The sequence below is a fragment of the Zootoca vivipara genome, chromosome 1, assembly GCF_963506605.1.
Source record: "Zootoca vivipara chromosome 1, rZooViv1.1, whole genome shotgun sequence".
In the NCBI taxonomy this organism is placed as follows: domain Eukaryota; kingdom Metazoa; phylum Chordata; class Lepidosauria; order Squamata; family Lacertidae; genus Zootoca; species Zootoca vivipara.
In genome coordinates, this window is record NC_083276.1 from 122,787,456 (window position 1) to 122,811,491 (window position 24,036).

The following is a 24,036-nucleotide window of genomic DNA, read 5'->3' on the forward strand; positions in this document are numbered from 1 at the left end:
GAAGCACAAGACCTATTTTATTAAGATCATTGTCACTCACCTTTATGTCAGAAACGTTCAAGACTGGGTGGAAGACGACAGTGCAGTAACACCACATGGAACATATACTGGGAGGAAAGTTGTAAATTCTAAGTGTGAGCAGAAGAATGGTAACCTGGATAGTTGGTAATGCACAAAAACCCATCATCTGAAGCCCTTCTTCATGTGCCTCCTCCATGTGTGGTCTGGAGGGTGGCAACACGAGAATGGGCCTTCTCTGCAGTGGCTCCCCATTTGTGGAATGCTCTCCCCAGGGAGGTTTACCTGGCACCTTCATTATTATTTTTTAGGTGCCAGGCAAAAAGTGTTTCCTCTTCAACCAGGCCTTGGGCTGCTTTATATCCTACAGTCTTTTAAATGTGTCTGTGGGAAGGGGGGTTATTGTTTTGTTGTTTGGGTTCAATGATTTACTTGTGTTTTATCTTGTGTTTTAACTTGTGAACTGCCCTGAAATCTTTTGACGAAGGGCAGCATATACACTTAGTAAATATAAATATAATAAATAAACAACAAGCCTGCTATCGAGGAGATCTTTATTTTTTTTTGCAAAGAAGGCTTGACTAGGTGGACTGACCAGATCCAGTAGGACAAGTCTCAGATCTTTTAGCAATAGTGCATATTTCAGATTATTTAACACAGATTAGTTATGCCTTAACTGTTAGGAGATCCTTAGTATGAGCTCTTACTTTCCAAATCTGGTATCAGTAAGCCACAGGGTTCTAGTAAGTAAAAAAAAAAAGGGGGGGTGATGAGAGGAAAAACCAAAGCCAGCCTACCCCTTCTAAAATGTGTGCGTGTGGTTTTAAACCATGATGGACTAGTAAAAGGGCCAGACTGACACAGAACAAGAATGGGGAGACTTTGTTTTGCAAAAGCGTATTACAATGAGCATATGACCACTTTAATATGACAACTGTGGATTTTCTCTTAACCATCAGGAGAGAAAACGAAAGCTATGCATCCTTAATTGGAACTTTAATTGGCATTTCATAAGTGATGCCTTTGCGTAGCTTGGAGAACACACATTTAAATATACATTTATGAATGAATTAAGGGTGCATACTATTGAAAACATATGAACATCTGACAATACGTTCACACACATAGAGGCAAACCTATAAATGTCTACTCAGAAGTAAATCCACTGAGTTCCTAAGTAAGGGTATAGGGCTGCAGCCTCCTCCACCCCCACACAAAAAAAGGCTGTTCTAAAACATTTAGAAAACTAGCATGCCTGATTTTTGTTCAAACCAAGGTGAGTTAATCTGCTCTAGTCATCTGTGGAAATATCTAAAAGCACAAATTACTTGAATTGCCAGTTGCAACCTCAAAAACCTGCTTCAACTTCTGGTGTAAGATGACTCATAACAAAACACATGCCTAATTTTGAAAGTTAACTTCCAGACTTAGCATCTCTCAAAAGAGAACTATGTGCAGGGGGTGGGGGTGGGGAACCACATTTAACAAAATGCACTGCATTTATGTTTACTGTAACTCTTAAGCTAAGCAGGTAAATGAACTATCTTTGGGGAAAACTTTAGTGAAACGACATCCTATTTTACTTCAAAGATTACATGCACGTAAAACATCAGTATAATATACCTATGTAGGGTACTTTTAAAAAAACACCTCTTAACACACTTGCTTCCTGGTTGCCTTCATTTAAACTTCTTTTTATAACTGCTTGTTTCTTGGATTTCTAAAGCTTACAAATATGCTATCAGAACAGAGAAGCTGAAATGGCTACATGCCCAAAATGATACCGTAGCTCTTAATGAATTTCTTTGTGTGTACTAACAACACGATGCAACTTTAAAGTTCATGTGTTTGCGTGGTGGGGTGGGGTGGGGGAGATATTTGTTGTGCCTGAGAGAATGTGAGAGGGACAGAGAAAGAACGAAAGTTACAGGATTATAAGATCTGACCATTAGCAGTTACTCTACTGGCTGTTAATTCCCCAAACAGATCACTATATATAAAAAAGTCTTATCTATTTCTGTTATGGGCAAAAGGAAAGGGAGACATTGCTATCACATTGGCATGGGACAGGTGATTGGGAAAAAGCAATGGTGACTTTGACCTGATAAGAGGAGCTGGTATGCAGTTTTATAACTGGCAGGAACAGAAAGAGGTTCAGGATGCATCCTTTCACAGGGACACACTTCTGAGCAACCTTGCACAGGTTTGCATCATTAGGCTGAATCTAGATAATTTTGGGGGGGGGGGGGACAGAGCTGAAAGTGGTTTGAAGGAGGCATCATTCTACGCAAGTTACTTGTTTGTTTGCAACGTGTGTGTGTGTGTGTGTGTGTGTGTGTGTGTGTGTGTATTGCTGTCACCTCTGGTCAAACAGGTTTTAGAAATGGACATTAAACAAATTAATAAGGATTTGAAACCGTACAAAAACTTGTTTTCCAGAGAAAGAGCAGGGTTAAGTATGTACCTAGCACTTGGGACACTGCTAGGAGGCAAGCCCAACCTCTTGTCTCAGGTGGTGGAACACCTGCCTATCCCTGCCTGCTAGCCAGCCACCCCAACCCCTAGGGCAAGGATAGACCCAGTTGTATCCTACCACCAGTGTCCCAAGATCCAAGTCTACGGCTTCTGTGCCTTCCTTGGGGGGACGGGCGTACCTAGGAGGGAGGCACCCACCCCTCCTCCTCATTCAACCAGTCCCTGACAGTCAGCAGCTTACAAGCTTTGTAGTTATTGTCCATATTCAAATCTCATGTTTGATTCCCACACTTTTATCAAAACACAAATAATATATGCTGCTTCAAATGCATATACTGTACATTTTGAATACGTTTCACCTACCATTTTGTTGAAATCTAGCACTGGGGATTGCTGCTTACATAGAAGTGCCCTGAATACTTTTTAACACGTTCTTATTTTTATTGGTTATTATTCCAGGTGTACACAAGGACTGAGCATGACAACTGACTCTTGAATACATCACCTCACATTTCATAAAACACCACTAAATTATCCTTTCAGCACATGGCAAGTTCTTATTACAAATCAGTTGTCACCGTCAAGAATTTCCTGGGCAATTAGAGCAATTATTCCATCCGTAAGAGCAACAAAAGAAAGGAAGGTTTATTTTTTAAAAAGAAATATTTATGTAAGCATGCACATGCCTTTTTCTCTCTCACTCTCTCTCACACACTTTGTATGTATGTGTGGGTCTTAGGAATAAATAAATAGCAGTTTTATGGCTTTTCATGTTATCTAAATGGGAGCATAAAGTACTGGGACTAGGAAAAGAATTAGGTGGTCCGCACTCAACACAATAATAATTTATAATACTTTTATTATTTGTACCCCGCTCATCTGACTGGGTTGCCCTGGCCACTCTGAGACACTTTGATTCTCAACAGAAACACAAAGGTCTCCCTGACAGAAACAGTTATTTGGACAGAGCCAAGAGTATATAGATACAATAATTTTTGACTGACATTAACATTAGAGTCCAAAAGTTTCGATCCTAAGTTTGGGAGTGGGAAGCGGCTATCACATTCCTGAATGCTTCCAACAACCCTTTCACCTTCTTCAGATCAGGTAACTTGGCCTCAGTGAAATGACCTCGGCCCCTCAAGGGCCAGGAGCTCATTGAAATGAGCACACACAAAACTTTCTGTCTAGCAGAAAGATATTCATATGTGTCATTCTATGAGTGGTACCTCGCAGGGGCGTAGCCAGGATCAAAACTAGGGGGGGGGCAAGCCATGGTCGTTCAGGGGCAGGGCCAAGGCACAGAAGGGGAGGGGCCACAAAGTGGGCGGGGCTAAAGGGCCAACGGGCCTGATGACATCGTGGCGGTGGCAGCAGCGGCCACCTTGTGCTTCTGGGGCTGGTAGCGTTGGCGGCTACCCTGCTTGGCTGGAGAGGACGGGAGGGTCGGGCAGGCGAGAGGGGGTGGCAGGGCGGGCGAGGGCGAGGCAAGACACGGCCGCAGCCACGATGGCTCCGAGGCGTTGCTGCATATCAGCATATTTGAACCATGGTTCAAGCCCCACCTTAGGAAAAAATTCCTGCATTGCAGGGGGTTGGACTAGATGACCCTTGTGGTCCCTTCCGACTACAATTCTACGATTCTATTGATATATTACCATACCATATGCATCGTTCTGCTTTCTTGAATTGTCCTACTCCTAGGCATAGCAGCCAACTCCTAGAGGCCTAGGTGCCCCCCCCCCCAATTACTGGTAAATACCGTATTTGAAAGAGTCATCCCCCCATGTTGATGGGCTTTCTATGTGGGGCTTATCTGCCCCCCCCCCGTATTTTATTAAGGATGGAAGAGGGAGGGAAGGAAGGAAGAAATAGAGAGAGAGATAACTCATATTTGTGGGTGCCTCTGGGTGACGCTGTGATGCTGGAACTCTGCATGTACAGGAGCCTTGTAAGCAGCTTTCTCTCTGCTTGATTTACAGCAGGCACGTCCAACAGGTAGATTGTGATCTACCAGTAGATCACTGGATGTCTGTGGTAGATCACTGGTAGGTCACTGGCACCCCTAAAAAAGCTCACCCAAAATTTTCCTCCTCCCTCAAAAAAGTTGAACTATGACCTGAAGCCCTAAACAAAAATGGGCCTCCCTCCCTCCTAAAAGAAGCTCAACAAGTTTGACCTAAACCCCAAAAAACAGGGCTTCCCTTCCTTTAAAAAAACTCAACAGCTTTGACCTGAACCCCCCAAAAGGGGGTAGATCACCCCCAGTTTTAAACTCTGAGTAGATCAGAGTCTCTTGGGAGGTGGCCACCCCTGATTTACAGTATACAGATGCAGGAGGAGGGGCAGACTGGAACACCAATGCTTTTTATAAACATCACTGTGTCTGTCAAAGCTACAGCCCCCCCTTTCTTATTCACTTCTTTTTAGCCTTGCAGAGCCACCTTAGTAAAATTGAATCCTCTGAGTCTGCACCCTCATTAAATCGCCAATAGAACTCTTAATGCTCCTGAATGCTCATTAACAACTCCCACTTAAGAACAATAGGGTGAAATGGTCAGCTATCGAATCTTGCCTGGGGATATCTGCTCCATTGTCTTAACTGCTTAACTACTGGTAGCCACTTTGCTTTATTTATTTGATGTGTTTTTGTTACTGCTGTGTCCCCCCCCCAGCAAGCGGAGACTTAGCTGCTCTTGCTAAAGCAAAGCCCTTTCCACTTCAGTTTTTGGAGGGGAAAAGTGCTGGTTATGGTCTGTAAAATACATTATTTTTTTTGCTTCTAGGGGGGGGCAGCTGCCCCCTCCTGCCCCCCCTGCCTACGCCCATGACCTCGGGTTACAGGCGCTTCAGGTTACAGACTCTGCTAACCTAGAAATAGTACCTTGGGTTAAGAACTTTGCTTCAGGATGAGAACAGAAATCGTGTGGCAGCAGTGTCTCAGTTTAAGAACAGTTTCAGGTTAAGAACGGACCTCCAGAACAAATTAAGTTCTTAACTGTACCTTGGATAGCCCTCAGATCTCTGCTGGCTTTCCACCTGCATACCTGTTTATTAATTTACACGGAGCTTGGGATTCATGTCATGCCAAAAAGCAGGCAGCATAGTCTGCCCAAGCTTCCTTGTCCTACGATAGATGTACTTTTCGCTGTTCATTTGTTTGTTCCGTAACTTAAGGAAATCTTTGTTGTTGTTGTTGTTGTTTAGTCGTTTAGTCGTGTCCGACTCTTCGTGACCCCATGGACCATAGCACGCCAGGCACTCCTGTCTTGCACTGCCTCCCGTAGTTTGGTCAAATTCATGTTCGTAGCTTCGAGAACACTGTCCAACCATCTCGTCCTCTGTCGTCCCCTTCTCCTAGTGCCCTCAATCTTTCCCAACATCAGAGTCTTTTCCAAGGATTCTTCTCTTCTCATGAGGTGGCCAAAGTATTGGAGCCTCAGCTTCACGATCTGTCCTTCCAGGGAGCACTCAGGGCTGATTTCCTTAAGAATGGATAGGTTTGATCTTCTAGCAGTCCATGGGACTCTCAAGAGTCTCCTCCAGCACCATAATTCAAAAGCATCAATTTTTCGGCGATCAGCCTTCTTTATGGTCCAGCTCTCACTTCCATACATCACTACTGGGAAAACCATAGCTTTAACTATACGGACCTTTGTCGGCAAGGTGATGTCTCTGCTTTTTAAGATGCTGTCTAGGTTTGTCATTGCTTTTCTCCCAAGAAGCAGGCGTCTTTTAATTTCGTAACTGCTGTCACCATCTGCAGTGATCAAGGAGCCCAAGAAAGTAAAATCTCTCACTGCCTCCATTTCTTCCCCTTCTATTTGCCAGGAGGTGATGGGACCAGTGGCCATGATCTTGGTTTTTTTGATGTTGAGCTTCAGACCATATTTTGCGCTCTCCTCTTTCACCCTCATTAAAAGGTTCTTTAATTCCTCCTCACTTTCTGCCATCAAGGTTGTGTCATCTGCATATCTGAGGTTGTTGATATTTCTTCCGGCAATCTTAATTCCTGCTTGGGATTCATCTAGTCCAGCCTTTCGCATGATGAATTCTGCATATAAGTTAAATAAGCAGGGAGACAATATACAACCTTGTCGTACTCCTTTCCCAATTTTGAACCACTCAGTTGTTCCATATCCAGTTCTAACTGTAGCTTCTTGTCCCGCATAGAGATTTCTCAGGAGACAGATGAGGTGATCAGGCACTCCCATTTCTTTAAGAACTTGCCATAGTTTGCTGTGGTCGACACAGTCAAAGGCTTTTGCATAGTCAATGAAGCAGAAGTAGACGTTTTTCTGGAACTCTCTAGCTTTCTCCATAATCCAGCGCATGTTTGCTATTTGGTCTCTGGTTCCTCTGCCCTTTCGAAATCCAGCTTGCACTTCTGGGAGTTCTCGGTCCACATACTGCCTAAGCCTGCCTTGTAGAATTTTAAGCATAACCTTGCTAGCGTGTGAAATGAGCGCAATTGTGCGGTAGTTGGAGCATTCTTTGGCACTGCCCTTCTTTGGAATTGGGATGTAGACTGATCTTCTCCAATCCTCTGGCCATTGCTGAGTTTTCCAAACTTGCTGGCATATTGGGTGTAGCACCTTAACAGCATCATCTTTTAAAATTTTAAATAGTTCAGCTGGAATATCATCACTTCCACTGGCTTTGTTATTAGCAGTGCTTTCTAAGGCCCATTTGACTTCACTCTCCAAGATGTCTGGCTCAAGGTCAGCAACCACACTACCTGGGGTGTACGAGACCTCCATATCTTTCTGGTATAATTCCTCTGTGTATTCTTGCCACCTCTTCTTGATGTCTTCTGCTTCTGTTAGGTCCTTACCACTTTTGTCCTTGATTATGGTAATCTTTGTACGAAATGTTCCTTTCATATCTCCAATTTTCTTGAACAGATCTCTGGTTTTCCCCATTCTATTGTTTTCCTCTATTTCTTTGCATTGCTCATTTAAGAAGACCCTCTTATCTCTCCTTGCTGTTTTTTGGAAATCTGCATTCAGTTTCCTGTATCTTTCCCTCTCTCCCTTGCATTTTGCTTGCCTCCTCTCCTCCGCTATTTGTAAGGCCTCGTTGGACAGCCATTTTGCCTTCTTGCATTTCCTTTTCCTTGGGATGGTTTTCGTTGCTGCCTCCTGTATAATGTTACGAGCCTCCATCCATAGTTCTTCAGGCACTCTGTCCACCAAATCTAAATCCTTAAACCTGTTCCTCACTTCCACTGTGTATTCATAAGGGATTTGATTCAGATTGTATCTTACTGGCCCAGTGGTTTTTCCTACTTTCTTCAGGTTAAGCTGGAATTTTGCTATAAGAAGCTGATGATCTGAGTTACAGTCAGCTCCAGGTCTTGTTTTTGCTGACTGTATAGAGCTTCTCCATCTTTGGCTGCAGAGAATATAATCAATCTGATTTCGATGCTGCCCATTTGGTGATATCCATGTGTAGAGTCGTCTCTTGTGTTGTTGGAAGAGAGTGTTTGTGATGACCAGCTTGTTCTCTTGACAGAACTCTATTAGCCTTTGCCCTGCTTCATTTTGAACTCCAAGGCCAAACTTGCCAGTTATTCCTTTTATCTCTTGATTCCCTACTTTAGCATTCCAATCCCCTGTAATGAGAAGAACATCCTTCTTTGGTGTCATTTCTAGAAGGTGTTGTAGGTCTTCATAGAACTGGTCAATTTCACTTTCTTCAGCACCGGTAGTTGGTGCATAAACTTGGATTACTGTGATGTTAAAAGGTCTGCCTTGGATTCGTATCGAGATCATTCTGTCATTTTTGAGATTGCATCCCATTACAGCTTTTGCCACTCTTTTGTTGACTATGAGGGCCACTCCATTTCTTCTACAGGATTCTTGCCCACAGTAGTAGATATGATAGTCACCCGAACTGAATTCACCCATTCCCTTCCATTTTAGTTCACTGATGCCCAGGATGTCGATATTTATTCTTGTCATCTCATTTTTGACCACATCCAGCTTACCTCTATTCATGGTTCTTACATTCCAGGTTCCTATGCAATATTTTTCCTATGCAATATTTTTCATAGCTTCTCTGAGTTATTCAAGCCCCTTCGCCACGACAAGGCATTGATCCATGAAGGGGAAGGAAATCTTTAATTAAAGCTATTTTTTTTTTTAAAAAAAAGGAGTGTCAGTTTGCATTTCTTAGTGCAGAAAGTATTGATCTGATGTGTAGAGATCTTTTCTATTCTGATTAACACAGGAGGGTTCTAGAAGCTGCTGGAAGCTTCTCTATGTGAGAGAAGCAGGCAGAAGGGTCATGATTGTTTGGGTTATACCTTCTGGAAGCTGAGTACAGCTGGTTTCTCTTATCTGGTTCTTATAACTGGTTCTTATAACTGGTTCTTATAACTGGTTCTCTTATCTCATGCTGACTATAAATACAGGCCAGAAGGAGCGTGGGTTTTACTTTCTATCTCTCTTCCTTCTGGTGTGCTGTTCTGTACATAGTATGCTTAGTGTTAAGGTTTAGTCTTGTTATAAGTTTTTGTAAGTGATGCAACTGAATTTTTTAATGGACTGTGCCAATCCTGAATGTACTGGATTTGTAACCATTATGCTTATTTGCCTTAAGCCAGTATGGTGTAGTGGTTAAGAGCGGTAGACTCCTAATCTGGGGAACTGGGTTCACGTCTCCGCTCCTCCACATGCAGCTGCTGGGTGACCTTGGGCTAGTCACACTTCTCTGAAGTCTCTCAGCCCCACCCACCTCACAGGGTGTTTGCTGTGGGGGAGGAAGGGAAAGGAGAATGTTAGCCGCTTTGAGACTCCTTCTGCTACGTGTTTAAGTTTTTCCTCCACACATATGACAGTCTTAAAGATTTGTTCTTATTCCAGAATACCACCCTCCAATGATGGAAAAAAATAAGATATTCAAACCCATATTTGTAGTGCTTTCTTAACACAAGACGAAGGTTGAAAAATGGCATCCCTTTCATTTTTAGGTTTTCCAGTACTAGTGGCAGAAAATATCACTTTTGTGGCTCTATTCAATAAAGCTAAATATCTCACCCACTGGTTCAAAACATTTTCATGCCTTACAAAGAAAATGCCTTTGGGAAAGGCTCTTTGGATGCCTGCAATGAAGAAGACGAAATCAGTGTACTTGCAACAGCCGAAGTTTTCACCTCCTGCTTGTTCGCACAAAGAAGTCCATGAAAACAGATGGGAACATCAGGCTTACTCTCTACCATCAATGCAGTTATAGCAGGGCTTACCTGGAGAGTTTTGAGGAGAGGACACTGGGGAGCCTCGTGGGGACTGGCAATAACTGGGATGAAGTAAGGCATGCGGTGGTACATACGACATTATTTCCTCTTCAAACAAACTAGAAGAAAATTGGGGGGGGGGTGACATAAGGCAGACTTGAAAATTTTTTCGAAATGACTTCATCTACTATGTTTTAAGTAGAAAAGGTAGTTGGCAGGCACCATTTGGAACAAGAAAGTGGTGGGAAGGGAAAGAGTTAAGCACACCCTCCGAACCTACCATTCCTGCTTCCAATCACGCTCACTGTAATTAGTTTTGCCTGCTCTAAAATATCACCAGGCATTATTTCATGTATTTAGGACAGGATTCCAAGAAAGATGCATGCATTGTGGTCCCAAACATTACAACATCACGAATCTTAACACTGAATCGCCTGAGTGTAGCCCTTCGTCTTTCAATCAATGACAAAGCAGCAAACACTTCGTGAATGAGAGACAAATAAGGTTATGGGATAAAGGGTCCACGTGCAGATAAGTCTTTTGTTGGGGGAGGGGTCACGATCATGCCTGCTTGCAAGCTTTACTATGTCTGTGCACCCAATGTTGGCACACTGAATGCCACATCTGTATATAAGCCTCTGCATGTAGGTTAAGAGAGGAAAGGGAGATCATTGAAGGAAGGGGATAAGAAGTCTTCATGTAAGGGACAATGCACAGCATATCTTTGAAACAATAGCTGAGCTCCACTCTCTAATTCCCACAAACCTTTTGGCATGGGTAGGCAAACTAAGGCCCGGGGGCCAGATCCAGCCCAATTGACTTCTAAATCTGGCCCGTGGACGGTCCAGGAATCAGCGTGTTTTTACATGAGTAGAATGTGTCCTTTTATTAAAAACTAGTGGAATTCAGCCCGTTTAAAAACGGGCGCTAGAACGCTGCTCTGTGCAGCGCCGGCATGGGACGGAGCTTCAGAGGTCTCCGAGGGGGGAGGCTGCCGGGGGGAGCGCTTCTTTCCCCCGCCGCCTCACCGCGCACCTCCAGCATGAGACTGGGCTTCGGAGCGGCGGTTGGCGGAGCGGCGGTTGGCCGTTGTCCCTCCGTCCAATCCCTGTGCCTCTGGGGGACATGCGCAGTGACCCAGGGACACACGGGACAGCTTGGACGCAGGGACAACTTGGACTTTATTATATAGGATGCATCTCTGGGTTATTTGTGGGGCACGGGAATTCGTTCATTATTTTTTTCAAAATATAGTCCGCCCCCCCACAAGGTCTGAGGGACAGTGGACCGACCCCCTGCTGAAAAAGTTTGCTGACCCCTGCCTTATGGCATAAAATATGTTCCTCTTCTGTGAGAAATACAACCTTGAATTCTGGTACCTCCTAGTCAAAATTTTACCTCTTCTTCATACACATTCTACTATCTATCCTTCCCTTGTTTGTTTCCACAATTATGCAAATATTCAGTTTTCTTCAAAGCCAATGTCCAGCCCTTTCCTGGCTCTTGCCCCTCCCTTCTTCTCGCACTGCCAGCATTTTCCATAGAACTGTAGAGTTGGAAAGAAGCACGAGGCTCATCGAGTGACTAGTCCAACCCCGTACAATGCGGGAATCCCTTTTGCCCAACAACCCTGAGATTAAGAATCTCATGCTCAACTACCGAATGAGCTACTGTCTGTTTCTGCCTTTCCATCTAGATGCGTAGCCACAATTGTGCAAATGCAGCTGTTTTCAATTAAAATGAAAATGTTTTAATCCAAAACCCTTCACTAGTAATTCTGGAAGGCAAGAGATGGTAGAACCAATTTATCAACAAAGAGGCATGAAGACAGGGTTTTTTTTGGGGGGGGGGGAGGTTATGTTGAGACAAACACAGGCTACATATGTGCATAAATCTGGGCTACAACCCCCTCCCACCCCCGATATTATATAGGGGCAACATAGCCATGCTATCGAGTGACTCTTTACGACTGATTGGAGTCTATTTGGACTGACAGGTTTCTCGAGATAAATAAATATCCTCAACTCAAAGCAAGCTGCAATTTAGAAACATAACACGGAGAATTCTGTCATCTAAATCCTCGGCTGCATCTCCCCCCAGCTTCATTTTGAAGAACTGAAGGGAGGGAGAGATTGCCGAGGTTACCACAGCAATTTGCACAAATGTTCCAAGGTGATTAAAAAAACGAACAAACTCATATTCATTGTAGAACAGCACCATGTACCTTAGTAACATGACAAGGTCTGCGTCACTGGACAGGCGCACGAGTCCTGGGGTCCCTTCAGTCCGAATAAACTGGATCTTCTCCCTGTTGAGGCAGGCACAGCGTTCTAAAGCATCTCTTGCAAACAAGGCACTGACGTACGCCAGGACAGCGAGGAAAAGCACTGGGTATATCAAGTGCACCTCTAGATTATCCCTCTGTATTTCAGGCACCATTTTCCAACCTGCTGCAACATGTCAACGTGAATGGAGGAATCTCGCAACCAGCCCCGTCCCCCCATCCCACCCAAGCCCCCCTAAATGAACACATTCGGAAAAATGGTGTGTTGTGTTTTCACTGTCGTTCTCATCTCTCAGAAGCTCAAGCGCTGCTCCCAGGTACCCCAACCAATGGAAATCAATTCCTCAACTTGACACAAGTAGTGTGGCTCTGAATTCCAAGCAGCAGCTCAAGCACCAGAGAAGGCTATTGCTATTCCGAAAGAACATGTGTGCACCTGCTCCGCTCTCAGCACAAACGCCAAGAGAATCCTGTTAATTTTCAAGAGCACAGAGCTTACCAGGAGCGAGAGAGGGGGGACACAGAAAGGCATATTGTTCTGCAAACCCAGTTCAGTCAATCTGATATGGTGGCAGTCTGGTGAGCTTCTGCCTGTTTTTTTATGAACCACTTTTTGACTGACTTTTTAGGGGAATGGGCGCAGCTCAGTGGAAAAGCATCTGCTTTGGATGCAGAAGGTATACCAGGTTCAATCCCTGGCACCTCCAGGTAAGGCCGAGAGAGGCCCTCTGTCTAAAACTCTGGAGAGCTGCTGCCAGTCAGTGTAGACAATAAAGAGGTAGAACAATGGCCTCACTCTACTCCAGGCACCCCCAAACTGCGGCCCTCCAGATGTTTTGGCCTACAACTCCCATGATCCCTAGCTAACAGGACCAGTGGTCGAGGAAGTTGGGAATTGTAGTCCAAAACATCTGGAGGGCCTAAGTTTGGGGATCCCTGCTCTACTCCCATGTTTTGCATGATGCACCAGCTCTTATACAGTAGCAACTTCCAGAGGAGCAGCCATGTTAAGTCTTTTGCACCAAACCAGCAAGCAGTGCTGTGGCGTCTTAAAAGACCAAACAATTCCTAATGTCATAAGCTTTCATGGACTACAGTTTTGCTTCATCAGACAGCTTCAGATGCAGACGATCAATTGAACTGTAGTTCATGAAAGCTTCTTCCATAGTAAATTTGTTCGATTTTAAGGTGCTACAAGAACCGCTCTTGGTTTTTAATAAGTTCCTCTCTGCATGCATGAGCACACTTTGCATTTTTTAAAGAGGGTAAAAACCTGAAATTCTTCCTCCTGTCAGAGTTTTTAGAATTTGTATATTGTTTCTGTAAAAAGCAGCCATTGTCATCCCTTTTTGTTGCTGCTGCTAGGGTGCATGTAAAAGATCAAGCCATTCCTCTTCATGTAAGCACCTCTTCCTTTCAGAACCACGCAGACAGGATTTCCTTTTGGTTAATTTCTCGCCTTGCAGGGCTGTGCTGTCACTATTTGTCACTCTGAGAGACTTTTAAAAGTCTCATGGTGCTGAAAGAGAACCAATGCAGCTACAGCTGGTTTCACTCTTTTCCCATCGCCATTCATCACTCATAGAGTGCTGGCCAGAGAGAACAGTATGAGCATTCATATCCTCTCCCTGGACATAATTCAGGGGGGAAATAACAACACTAAAAAAGTACAAAAAATTCTGGCAGTTATTGGTTCACACACCTAAAGTGAAGAAGCAATGGCTTCTCCCCATCTCTGAGAAATCAATGCCTGGGTTGGAACCCAGATCTGTCCCAAACTTTACATGAAACCATCTCCATCTTGGAAACAACTCATGCCTGCAACATCCAGAAAAAATTCTTCGATTTTTATTTTTCCTACCTCCCATTCTCCACCACTTTGAGCAGCATTGTGGAGAACTCAAAAGCTTGTCATACCTTTCATGACAAATTTGGGAGCAGACCTGCAGGAGAACTAAGCAAAGGGGGCTTTCTGGCACCATCCTGGCCCCTGCCTGGTGTGCTCTCCCAGTCAGCAAGTCTGTATGTGTGGTTTTCTGCCTGCATCTGTTTGTTATTCCTGTTAGATATCCGCCTGGGAGTTTGGGGGCTGACTGCAGTGAGTGGAATACAGCTAGGGCGTGGTTGTCATCTAGAGCCTGCCTCACTGTAAGAAAAGGCTGCGTCATGTGCTGCGGGGTTGATCCCGAAGTACAGCCGTACCTCGGAAGTCAAATGCCTTGCAAGTGGAACGTTTTGGCTCCCAAACACCGCAAACCTGGAAGTGAGTGTTCCGGTTTGCAAAAGTTCTTTGGAATCTGAACGTCCGGCGTTGGTTCCGCAGCTTCCGATTGGCTGCAGAAGCCACTCCTTGGTTTCCTAACGTTTTGTCCAAATGGACTTCTGAGGTGGGGGCAATAACAAACTATTACTTATGTTGCAACCAAGCCTGAGTGAGCCTGGGGCTTGCACACTCCCCTTTTCCTTCCAGTGTAACCTCAAGAAAGAGATTCGGATGCATGCCCTTAAGTGTTTTGTCTGAACTTGGACAAACTGTGGTTAGTCTCAACTGCAGCTGACTGAAGCAAGCCAGCTTCACAGCTTGTTTTGTGAAGCGGACTCATTCAACAGAGCACAGTTAAGATTAACACAGTTGAGGGTTTGGGTGCAATACCGAACCGTTGCACTAAATTGAAATCTTCCTTGCAGCTATGCCGAGCTGGGGGGAGGCACAAGACAGCCTCCCACTCAAACACACAATAAGCCATAGTTTATCATTAAACCTGAACGCAGGTAATAAAAGGATATATTAAACAGGCCGCCGTATTTTGCTTGCAACTCAAAATTAAACAAACAGCCGGCTTCTATGTTGGGAAAGAAAGGTTGGTAGTATGCTCACCTGAGTGAATGATTCCTGGTAAGATCTGGTTGCCGCTCCTGCAGAATTTCAAAGATATTGGGCTGTCGCAGAAAAGCGACAATCTTGTCGTTGTAAGCTGAAAATTCAAGAAAGGGCACCTTACTGGAAAAGGTCTGTTTAAAATACAACTAAATTTCCTCGGGGTTTTTAGGCTCAACTACCATCTCCCTTGGAGGCAGGTGGCGCTGTGGTCTAAACCACTGAGCCTAGGGCTTGCCGATCAGAAGGTTGGTGGTTTGAATCCCCGCGATGGGGTGAGCTCCCGTTGTTCGGTCCCAGCTCCTGCCCACCTAGCAGTTCGAAAGCACATCAAGTGCAAGCAGATAAATAGGTACTGCTCCGGCAGGAAGGTAAATGGCATTTCCGTGCGCTGCTCTGGTTCACCAGAAGAGGCTTAGTCCTGCTGGCCACATGACCCAGAAGCTGTCTGTGGACAAACACTGGCTCCCTCGGCCTATAGAGCGAGATGAGCGCCGCAACCCCAGAGTCGTCCGTGACTGGACCAACGGTCAGGGGTACCTTTACCTTTACCTACCATCTCCCTCAGAAATGAATGCCTTTGGAGAAGGTGTCTTTTCCAAAGGGACAACTATCTTTTGGCATGTAGTTCCCGCTAGCTAAATCTAACCCTTAACATGATGATAATAATGGTGCAGTGGTCCAGGATCATGGGGGTAGTGAAGACCCATTACTATTTCGGCAGCAGGGTCCCTGTCTCCAGCATGACTGAGCCACCCAATCAGCATGGAAAGGGAGCTTTTTAGCCACTGTATGCTCTGAAGCTAAGCATTAGAAACAATGAAAACACAAGGTGCTTTGGTTCCAAGGGAATAGTGCTCAAGCTATGCTATAAAACAGAAAAGTTAAGCCACCCTGAAAGAAAATATTGGAGCACTCCAAATCATCTGCTCCTGCATGCGAGCAGAAAATAGTAGATATAGCTAAAAGGCAGCACATGAAAACTTGCATTAACCATTGCAATCTAATTATTATTATGATTTTGTAATCATAAGATTATTCTTAGAAACACAGAATTGTAGAGTTGACCATGAGGGTCATCTGGTCCAACCCCCGGCAATGCAGGAATCTTTTCCCAACGTGGGGCTCAAACTCACAACCCTGAGATTAAGAGCCTCGTGCTTTAACAACTGAGCTATCCCAGATGCTAAGAGGCATGGTCATGCGGGGGCATGGCCGTGACTATCACAAGACTCTGCACCATCATAATTTGCCACTACACTACTAATGATTTTACTTCCTTTCTTTTTTTCCAAAGGTGGGGGTAGGGGCATGGGGAGAACCAGAATAAAGGTGATTCAAAGTTGTTGGAAGATTCGAAGTGATGTAGGTACACAGGTGGAGGAATTTGTGCCATAGGTGTTATTGAATAGGTTAGCTGCAGCAGCATCAAAGTAGCTATCCACACAGGGGGAAAATTGTGACAGTGCTGCTTCCTGTAGCAAGAACCACAGTTTATAAGTAACAATGTCTAGCTGCTTGGGTGTGCTGATCCGCAGCCATCCGGTGCAGACAAAAAAAAAAGCAAACTAGAATTGTTATTAGAATGTACTAGATAAATGCTTATAGGAAAGGTTAATATTCTGAATACATTCAATTTAAAGGGAAGGTATATGCATTGGGTATTGACAGGAAGTCATAACGGAATATTCACAAGGGGTTTTTTCTTTCTTTTTTCTTGTTTTTTTCAGTTTATAAGGAAAGAAACAAGAAATGTAACAACAGATAACAATATTGATAATAATAATAATAATAATAATAATAATAATAATAATAATAATAATATAATATATTATTTATACCCCGCCCATCTGGCCGGGTCTCCCCAGCCACTCTGGGCGGCTTCCAACAGAAGAATAAAACACAACAATCTATTAAACATTAAAAGCCTCCCTGAACAGGGCTGCCTTCAGATGTCTTCTAAAAGTTTGGTAGTTGTTTTCCTTTTTGACATCTGTTGGGAGGGCGTTCCACAGGGTAGGCGCCACCACCGAGAAGGCCATCTAGTTCCTAGATGTATGTAATTTGTGGTATTATGCAATTGGTGGTATGTGTGTTTTTTATATGTGTCTGTATTTGTGTGTTTGTGTTTGTAAGGAATGATGTATGGAAACTTGCAATAAATATAAAGGGGGGGGGAATCTATCCACCTAGTAAGAAAAATTAAATTCAGAGTACAGAATGAACGTTATCACTCTGGCTCCAACCGGATAGGCAACACAAACCTTTGCATGCTTACTCGGAAGCAGGATGGATAAAAATCGATGATTTTTAAATATATATATATCCAAAAAATTGGATCTTTTTTATTTAAATTGGATTTTTAAAATAAAATAAAATCTTTCTAAAGATATTTTTCTATTTAAGTTATATTTATATTTATATTTAAGTTATTTTATAGTCCAAAGTCTATGCATCAGGAAATTGGGATTTGTTTTAAGTTTTTCATGTGTGCTAAAACTCAGTCTTAAGGTGTGTGTGTTTTTTTTTAATTGTTTAACCACATGAGTTAACAAACATGGATACATATGCTATAATGTAATTGTTTTAGTTAAATAATTTGTTTAAATTGTTATTAAGGAAATGATTATTTTTCTCCTTCCAATAAAGTACAGCAGAAAAGTTGTCCAGCTATAAACAGTTAACTTATTAAACCTCACAATAATTTCATAATTGTCTATGTATTTCTAATAGTATAACCAAATCAATAATTTTGATATAACTGTCAAAACTACTCTGAAAATTTATTATTCCAAAAATGAAACCTTCCCCTGGTTGTAAATATTAAGATGATACCAGCAAGAATGAGTCTTTCTGTAAAAATAATGATTTAAATCAAGTCTTACTGACTAGTGATTTAAATCACGAATTAAATCGATTTGATTTAAATCAAATCCACCCTGCTCGGAAGTAAGCCCACCTAAGTTCAATTGGGCTTGCTCCTTACATAAGCAGGTTTAGGACCAGAGCCTAAAAGGCCTGGCACATATTCTGTAGTTGCATTTGAAGTAGAGAAGCTTCTTCAAAGCGTCACCATATGCAACACTGAAAGAACGGGCAGCAGCAGCAGCTTAAATCAGCAGTGACTGTCAAGAAACAGCGCTGCTGAACAAACATCCAGGCACTCCATCAGGTTAATTGGCCGTGGGTGTCTTCCCCCACAATGTGACAGCTGCTACATTCAGTGAATTAGCTTCTGTTCTTGAAAGGCATGAATCACCATAACCGGAGCCAATGGGTTTTGCTGTGTGTAAGTAAGAATCGGGCGCACAAGCAGTTTCCAAGACAACTCAACCCACTGAAAAGGCAAAGCTGATATGAAAATCAACAGTGCTGCGCAGAAACCAGAGCCGCTTATTAAACTGGTGAGCACCTTGCAACTTTCATAATTGAGCATTTCACGCAGAAACAGCACACAAAAATGATCAGCCTGAAAGAATGCTTTTCTGTTGAAACTGCTCTTGCTGTTCTGTTCTTATAACAATCTGCTGCACACTTAAGGTTGCCGGATGCAGAATATCAAACTGTGGTAAACTTAACTCGCATATTTATTGAGCAAATGTTCACTGCCTATATTTGCAATTTTCAATGTGTGATTTTTTTTCAAGCAGATCTTTCTGAACAGCTTTCATATTTTTCCAAAGCTCAGCAAGGCTACAATGTTCATATGGAATGCCACACAAACAGAGGCTTCTGCCACTTCTGCAGATATATATATATATCCATAGATAACCTAATATTTATGAATAACTAGCTGGCCCTGTCATGCATTGCTGTGGGTGACTCAGGGTCCTAGTTTCCCAGGAAAGGGGAAGGATGTGTTCCTCGGCCCTGGACTATGTGTCCCCCCCCCCGTTGTTGTGCCTCATCCCTGTGATTCTTCCCATCCTGTCGTGACCCATGAGGTATCCCGTTCCCTCCTCCCCCCACCCCGGGTCATCCCTGTGACTCTCCCCACCCTGGCCCAACCCATGACCTATCCGGCCCCCTCATGATCTTGCTTTGGCCTTGGAGACGCAGCTTCTGAGTTCTATTTCCCCAGCATGCACTTTTGTGGAGGACGCTAGCATACCCTTCCCTCTGTTTTCCCTGGTGAGTGTTGGCGCCTCTCCCCTGTATCTCCATACCTTGGCCCCCACCCTTGGAAAAGGAACTATCAGCTTCTGGGTTCTATTTCCCAGCATGCACTTTAGGGTAAGTTGTGCGTTCTTGAACACAGGGTTTGGGGGATTTTAGCTGGCGCAGGTGTGACATCTGTCTTAGCAAACTTTATAAGAACCTTCAGACATTCGCTTTGGATGTTGTGTCAAAATTTGAGTGCGGTCAAGCGGTTCCAGAAAAAAGTGGACACCCACCCACATGCCCTTTTTACTTTATATATATATATATATATATATATATATATATATATATATATATATGTTAAATAATGTTCAACAAAGGTAGGATGTAGGATGAAGGAGTAGGAGAGGAATTCACTTGGTCTCTTTTTGAAGCAAACTGGCCCAATCTGACACTCCCAAACTGATTCGGGGATTGGAATGCAACTCCCGGGCAGATGACACAATTTTCTGAATTCTGCACATTGGTTTCAGTGTGCAGAATGTGTGCACAAAAAATACCTATTTTATACAAAGCATGTTTTCGAAAGGTGCATTTTCATGGATGAATGCACTGAAAAGCATTGAAAAGTGTACAAAATGGTGTACCATATAAATGTGGTCTTTTGTTCACATGGTCTAGTCCTCCTCTGAAGACTCCAAAAAACAAAGCCCTATTTCTCCTGCCCCCCCCCCAAATTTTCTTAAGAGGGTCTCTTCTCCAGTCTTCAGAGAGTTAGCTGGTAGTGGGGAGGCAGAAAAGGGTCCCCCTTTCCTTCCAACTCTGCAGTTTTTAAATCTGAAATCTTAGGCGCAGAACTGCTCCCAGAGCTCGCATTAATGAAATTCCCTGTCGCAAAACGCGCCTATAACAATGGGAGTTTCGAATGCTGCACCTACACACTGCAGATGACACACTCACACGTCGACATGCAGTTTGGAAATCTCTGTTCTAGGACCATACCAGATCCCACACACTTCCTCGTTTACCCAGATTTGGCAAGGCAGCACAAGGGCTCTGGTGCCACCTTCCCAAAGCCAGGTAAGCCCGCAATTGCAGCTATGCACAGGTGGAGAGGAAAACTAATAAATGGCAAGCGAGTTTCCTCCTCTCTCCATTTATCCACACCACCATCCGTTGCAAAGCTGCATTCATGTAAGTAAAATAAGCGTAATTTGTGAGTTAGCTGTATACACCTCCCCAACCCCGGCAATGCCTTGCTACAGATAACTTTTTAAAGTCCCTTTTGTACAATGTGTTCCTAGTTACATTAAAAAAAAACTGTGAAGAGGCTTTGCAATCTCACCGGCAGCAAGTGCTCACTCTCAGAGAGCAAGCTTCCCACTTCCAGCCCTGTCTAACTAAACTCTCACCCATTTCTCTCAGTGTTGCTGTATTGAGCTCTGGTGGGTGGAAGTTGCTACCAGTCCAGCAGCTAATTAGCTAGAACGATTTGAATGTTCTTTCTCCAACATTATCCTCCTACCCTGTCCTATCGTCTGTCAACATCAGTCTCTAGTTAATCCATGTCTTTGGAGTGGCCTCCAAAAAGGCGTTCGGCTCAGGTAGTCCTGCAAAATGCTGGATGCTTGGCAACCCTAAGGCACAAGGCTGAGAAAAATGCTCCCAGAAAACCAAAATAACCAGCTCCAGTTGTAGAGGAACACCTCCTGGGTTACCACATTATAGCACAGCATTTAACACCAAGAGTTTACCCCAAGCAAGATGTGTGCATATAGCAGAGCCACACCTAGTATCTCACAGTATACATCTCACTTAAGTCCACTCGTGCAACACTGGATCCTGCCCAATATTTTGGGGTGTTTTTTTTAGAACAGCAGTAAATTGCAGGAGAAACCTCATGCCTTAAAATGGTAACATAAGACACGGCCCTCCCCCATGCAAAATTCAAACAAAGCATGATTGTACAAGGCACACATACCCACAGGAACCATGTCCTGGTATTGAGCCCTGCTAACTGTGTTGAATGTGCTTGATGGCCTCGGCAAAACAGGAGGTCCTGAATGGCGGGAATCCTCTCCTACCTGGAAAAATGAAACAAAAAAATGGAGGTCATTATTATTAGGTACAAAACTGATTTGATTGTTTTGAGAGAGAAAAAGCAGCCATGGGGAAGCAGGTTTTGGTTGGTGAGAAGTGGTGACATGAAGTTTAATACTTTCCCATCTAAAAAAATAAAATACTGTCTGAAGCTGCTGTTTGAACTTCAACAGAAGCCTCCATAGGCACTGGTGGGAGCTTCCCCTCAAAATGCAAATAGCAGCTTCAGAGAGGAGTTTTCTGTCAGGACTGAGCAAGGCTGGGGGAGAGAGTTATACTTTCCCTCAAGAGTCTCAAGACTGCTCATTACACAACCCCAAATGTGCACGTTAATTACATACACGTATTAACTACATTATAGTTTCCAGTTGTTGTAGCTTTTGGGCCAAAGCGAGATGATTATCAAAAGGACCATGTTTGTATTGTCAGAAAGAAACGCCTTACTTTACATTGTCATTTAAAATATTTTTAAATATAGTAAAGCAGTTCTGCTTTACTAAGATGTTTTAGTAGCCCTGGCCAGACATTTAACCTTCCGCCATGTTTGAGGTCCACAACAACCTCCAGCGGGGAGTCTTTTAATTATGCAAAAACTCCTCCTACCCCAACTTCACATTACATCCTCTCTTCTAGAACAAAGCGATCCCAATTATGCTTTTTTTAAAATAAGAATAAAAATATTGTGTCTACGTATCAATTAGAAACCAGTTAAAAGTGCATGGGTGACAAATAAAATGTAAGTGCCTTCACAAAAGACTCAAACGAGGTGAAAATTCTCATCTAACAAGCTTTAATACAATTTCAACTCTTTTTTCTGTTTTCTTTTTACTTTGGTATCTTTCTCAAATACATCCAGTTAAAAGCAATGGGAGAAATTCAGTGTAGCACTATGGCAACCGGTCTATCACTACAAACATTTCAGCTTGCAACACAGAACAATCCCCGTCTCCAACTGCATGCTGTTCTCGGGGTTCTTCCAACTGCTCCACTGAGCCAATTTTTGGGGTGACGTGAGGAGAGGAGGTGCAGGTATGCATGGGAAGATGTGAGAAAGCACTGCAGTGCTAGCTAAAATCCTTGCAAGGGTTTCTGTTAGCAGGTCTTGCAAACTGAATCCAGTCCGAAGTCTCAGCTGGTACCTGTTTGACTCAGTATCTGTTTAAGAGCTTTTGCAAGTATTAAAGGGCCACAATGCACTCTACATGGGGCTACCTTTGAAGGTGACTCGGAAACTACAACTAATCCAGAATGCGGCAGCTAGACTGGTGACTGGGAGTGGCCGCCGAGGCCACATAACACCGGTCCTGAAAGACCTACATTGGCTCCCAGGACGTTTCCAAGCACAATTCAAAGTGTTGGTGCTGACCTTTAAAGCCCTAAACGGCCTTGGCCCACTATACCTGAAGGAGCCCAGGCACTGAGGTCTACTTCCGAGGGCCTTCTGGCGGTTCCCTCACTGCAAGAAGTGAGGTTATAGGCAGCCAGGCAGAGGGCCTTCTCAGTAGTGGCGCCCGCCCTGTAGAATGCCCTCCCATCAGGTGTTAGGGAGATAAAGAATTGCACAACTTTTAGAAAACAGGGAAGTTTTTAATGTCTGACATTTTATTAGTTTTTAAATATTTTGCTGGAAGCCACCCAGAGCGGCTGGGGAGACCCAGCCAGATGGGCTGGATATCAACAATAAAATTATTTATTATTATTATTATTATTATTATTATTATTATACCATTATTCTACCTACCAGCAACCATTATTCTACCTATCAACCATAAAAATCTCAGTCTGGGCTGAGAGTTTAAAACAAGCTTTTATTTTACTTTGTGTACCATTTAACAGACAGGAGAAGTTCTGCTTCCGCTGAGAACTGGTGTGAGCTTGAAGATTTTTTCTCAACATTTGAACAAATCGTAATTGATTGCAAGTAACCCTGCTTTCGATACGCACCAGAACAAACAAGCTCAGCTGACATGGCAGGCCTTGGTGAATATTCTTTATGGCTTTATACTTGGGTCCCATAGAGGAAGAACAAACGACTGTCACTTCCCTTCACAGTTACAGCTGAGTACATACTGCTCTGTAAGAGCAACCTTTACTTCTGCAATTTCCTGGCTCCCATAGGTCTCTGTTACATGAACTTCGGGTTTTTTTGTAGTTCATCGCTCCCTGCTCCGCATGCTCACTGCATACCCTTTCCTCTCAGTGTGAGAAACATACATATTTGCAAATCTTCACCCACAACTTTGTGTCATTAAAATAGATCAAACCCAGCTTGCTTTTTTAAGATGCCAAAGAGCCACAAAGAAGCAAAAACACAGAGAGTCTCCCAAAACTAGATTTGTACATTCCTTGGTACAGGAGAAAAGTGGGGAGGAAACTCCTCCTTTTGAAGTGTGTCAGGAAGTGGGAATACAAGTATAATTTGCTCTGTCTCCTTGATTTACTTTTTCCCAGTTCTTGAAAGACAGCCCTGCTCCTTCAAACTTTGACCCCAAGAATAGTGGATCAAGCTCAGAAAAGGTCTTTATAAGAAGGAAAAACAAAAAGAGTGATGACCCTTCAGTTTAAAAATTGTAACTTTGCAAATATTTGTAAGTTAAAAGGTAAAGGGAACCCTGACCATTAGGTCCAGTCAACTCCATCCACAAGGTAACATATATCACATTTGGGTAAAGGTAAAGGGTCCGGTAAATTAGGTCCGGTCATGACCGACTTTGGGGTTACGCGCTCATTTCACCCGCATCCCAGAGAAGTTACTAACAGGTTTTCAATATGCACATCACTCTATCAACAGTTGTTTTTGATTTTTGCAACACACTCCTTTGCACTGTGACTTTTAATAAATGGGGGTGGGGCAGAAGAATGACTGTGCACAGACCAATGTGCAGGAAGTAGAGTTAACACATAGCTGACGCCCAAAGAGATTTAAAAATCAATAGCTGTATG

At 43.4% G+C, this 24,036-nt stretch overlaps 1 protein-coding gene across 1 annotated transcript in view; it reads right to left on the reverse strand.

Moving 5' to 3' along the window:
- The window catches only part of HECW2 (HECT, C2 and WW domain containing E3 ubiquitin protein ligase 2), a 189,295-nt gene that overhangs the window by 35,196 nt on the left and 130,063 nt on the right, over positions 1-24,036 (reverse strand). The window contains exons 16-20 of the mRNA XM_060273161.1: positions 20,975-21,077; positions 14,893-14,989; positions 11,955-12,038; positions 9,705-9,849; positions 9,564-9,598 (exon numbers count right to left, since the gene is read on the reverse strand). Of these exons, the coding sequence (XP_060129144.1) occupies positions 9,564-9,598; positions 9,705-9,849; positions 11,955-12,038; positions 14,893-14,989; positions 20,975-21,077 (464 nt within the window). The remainder of the gene's footprint in view (positions 1-9,563; positions 9,599-9,704; positions 9,850-11,954; positions 12,039-14,892; positions 14,990-20,974; positions 21,078-24,036) is intronic.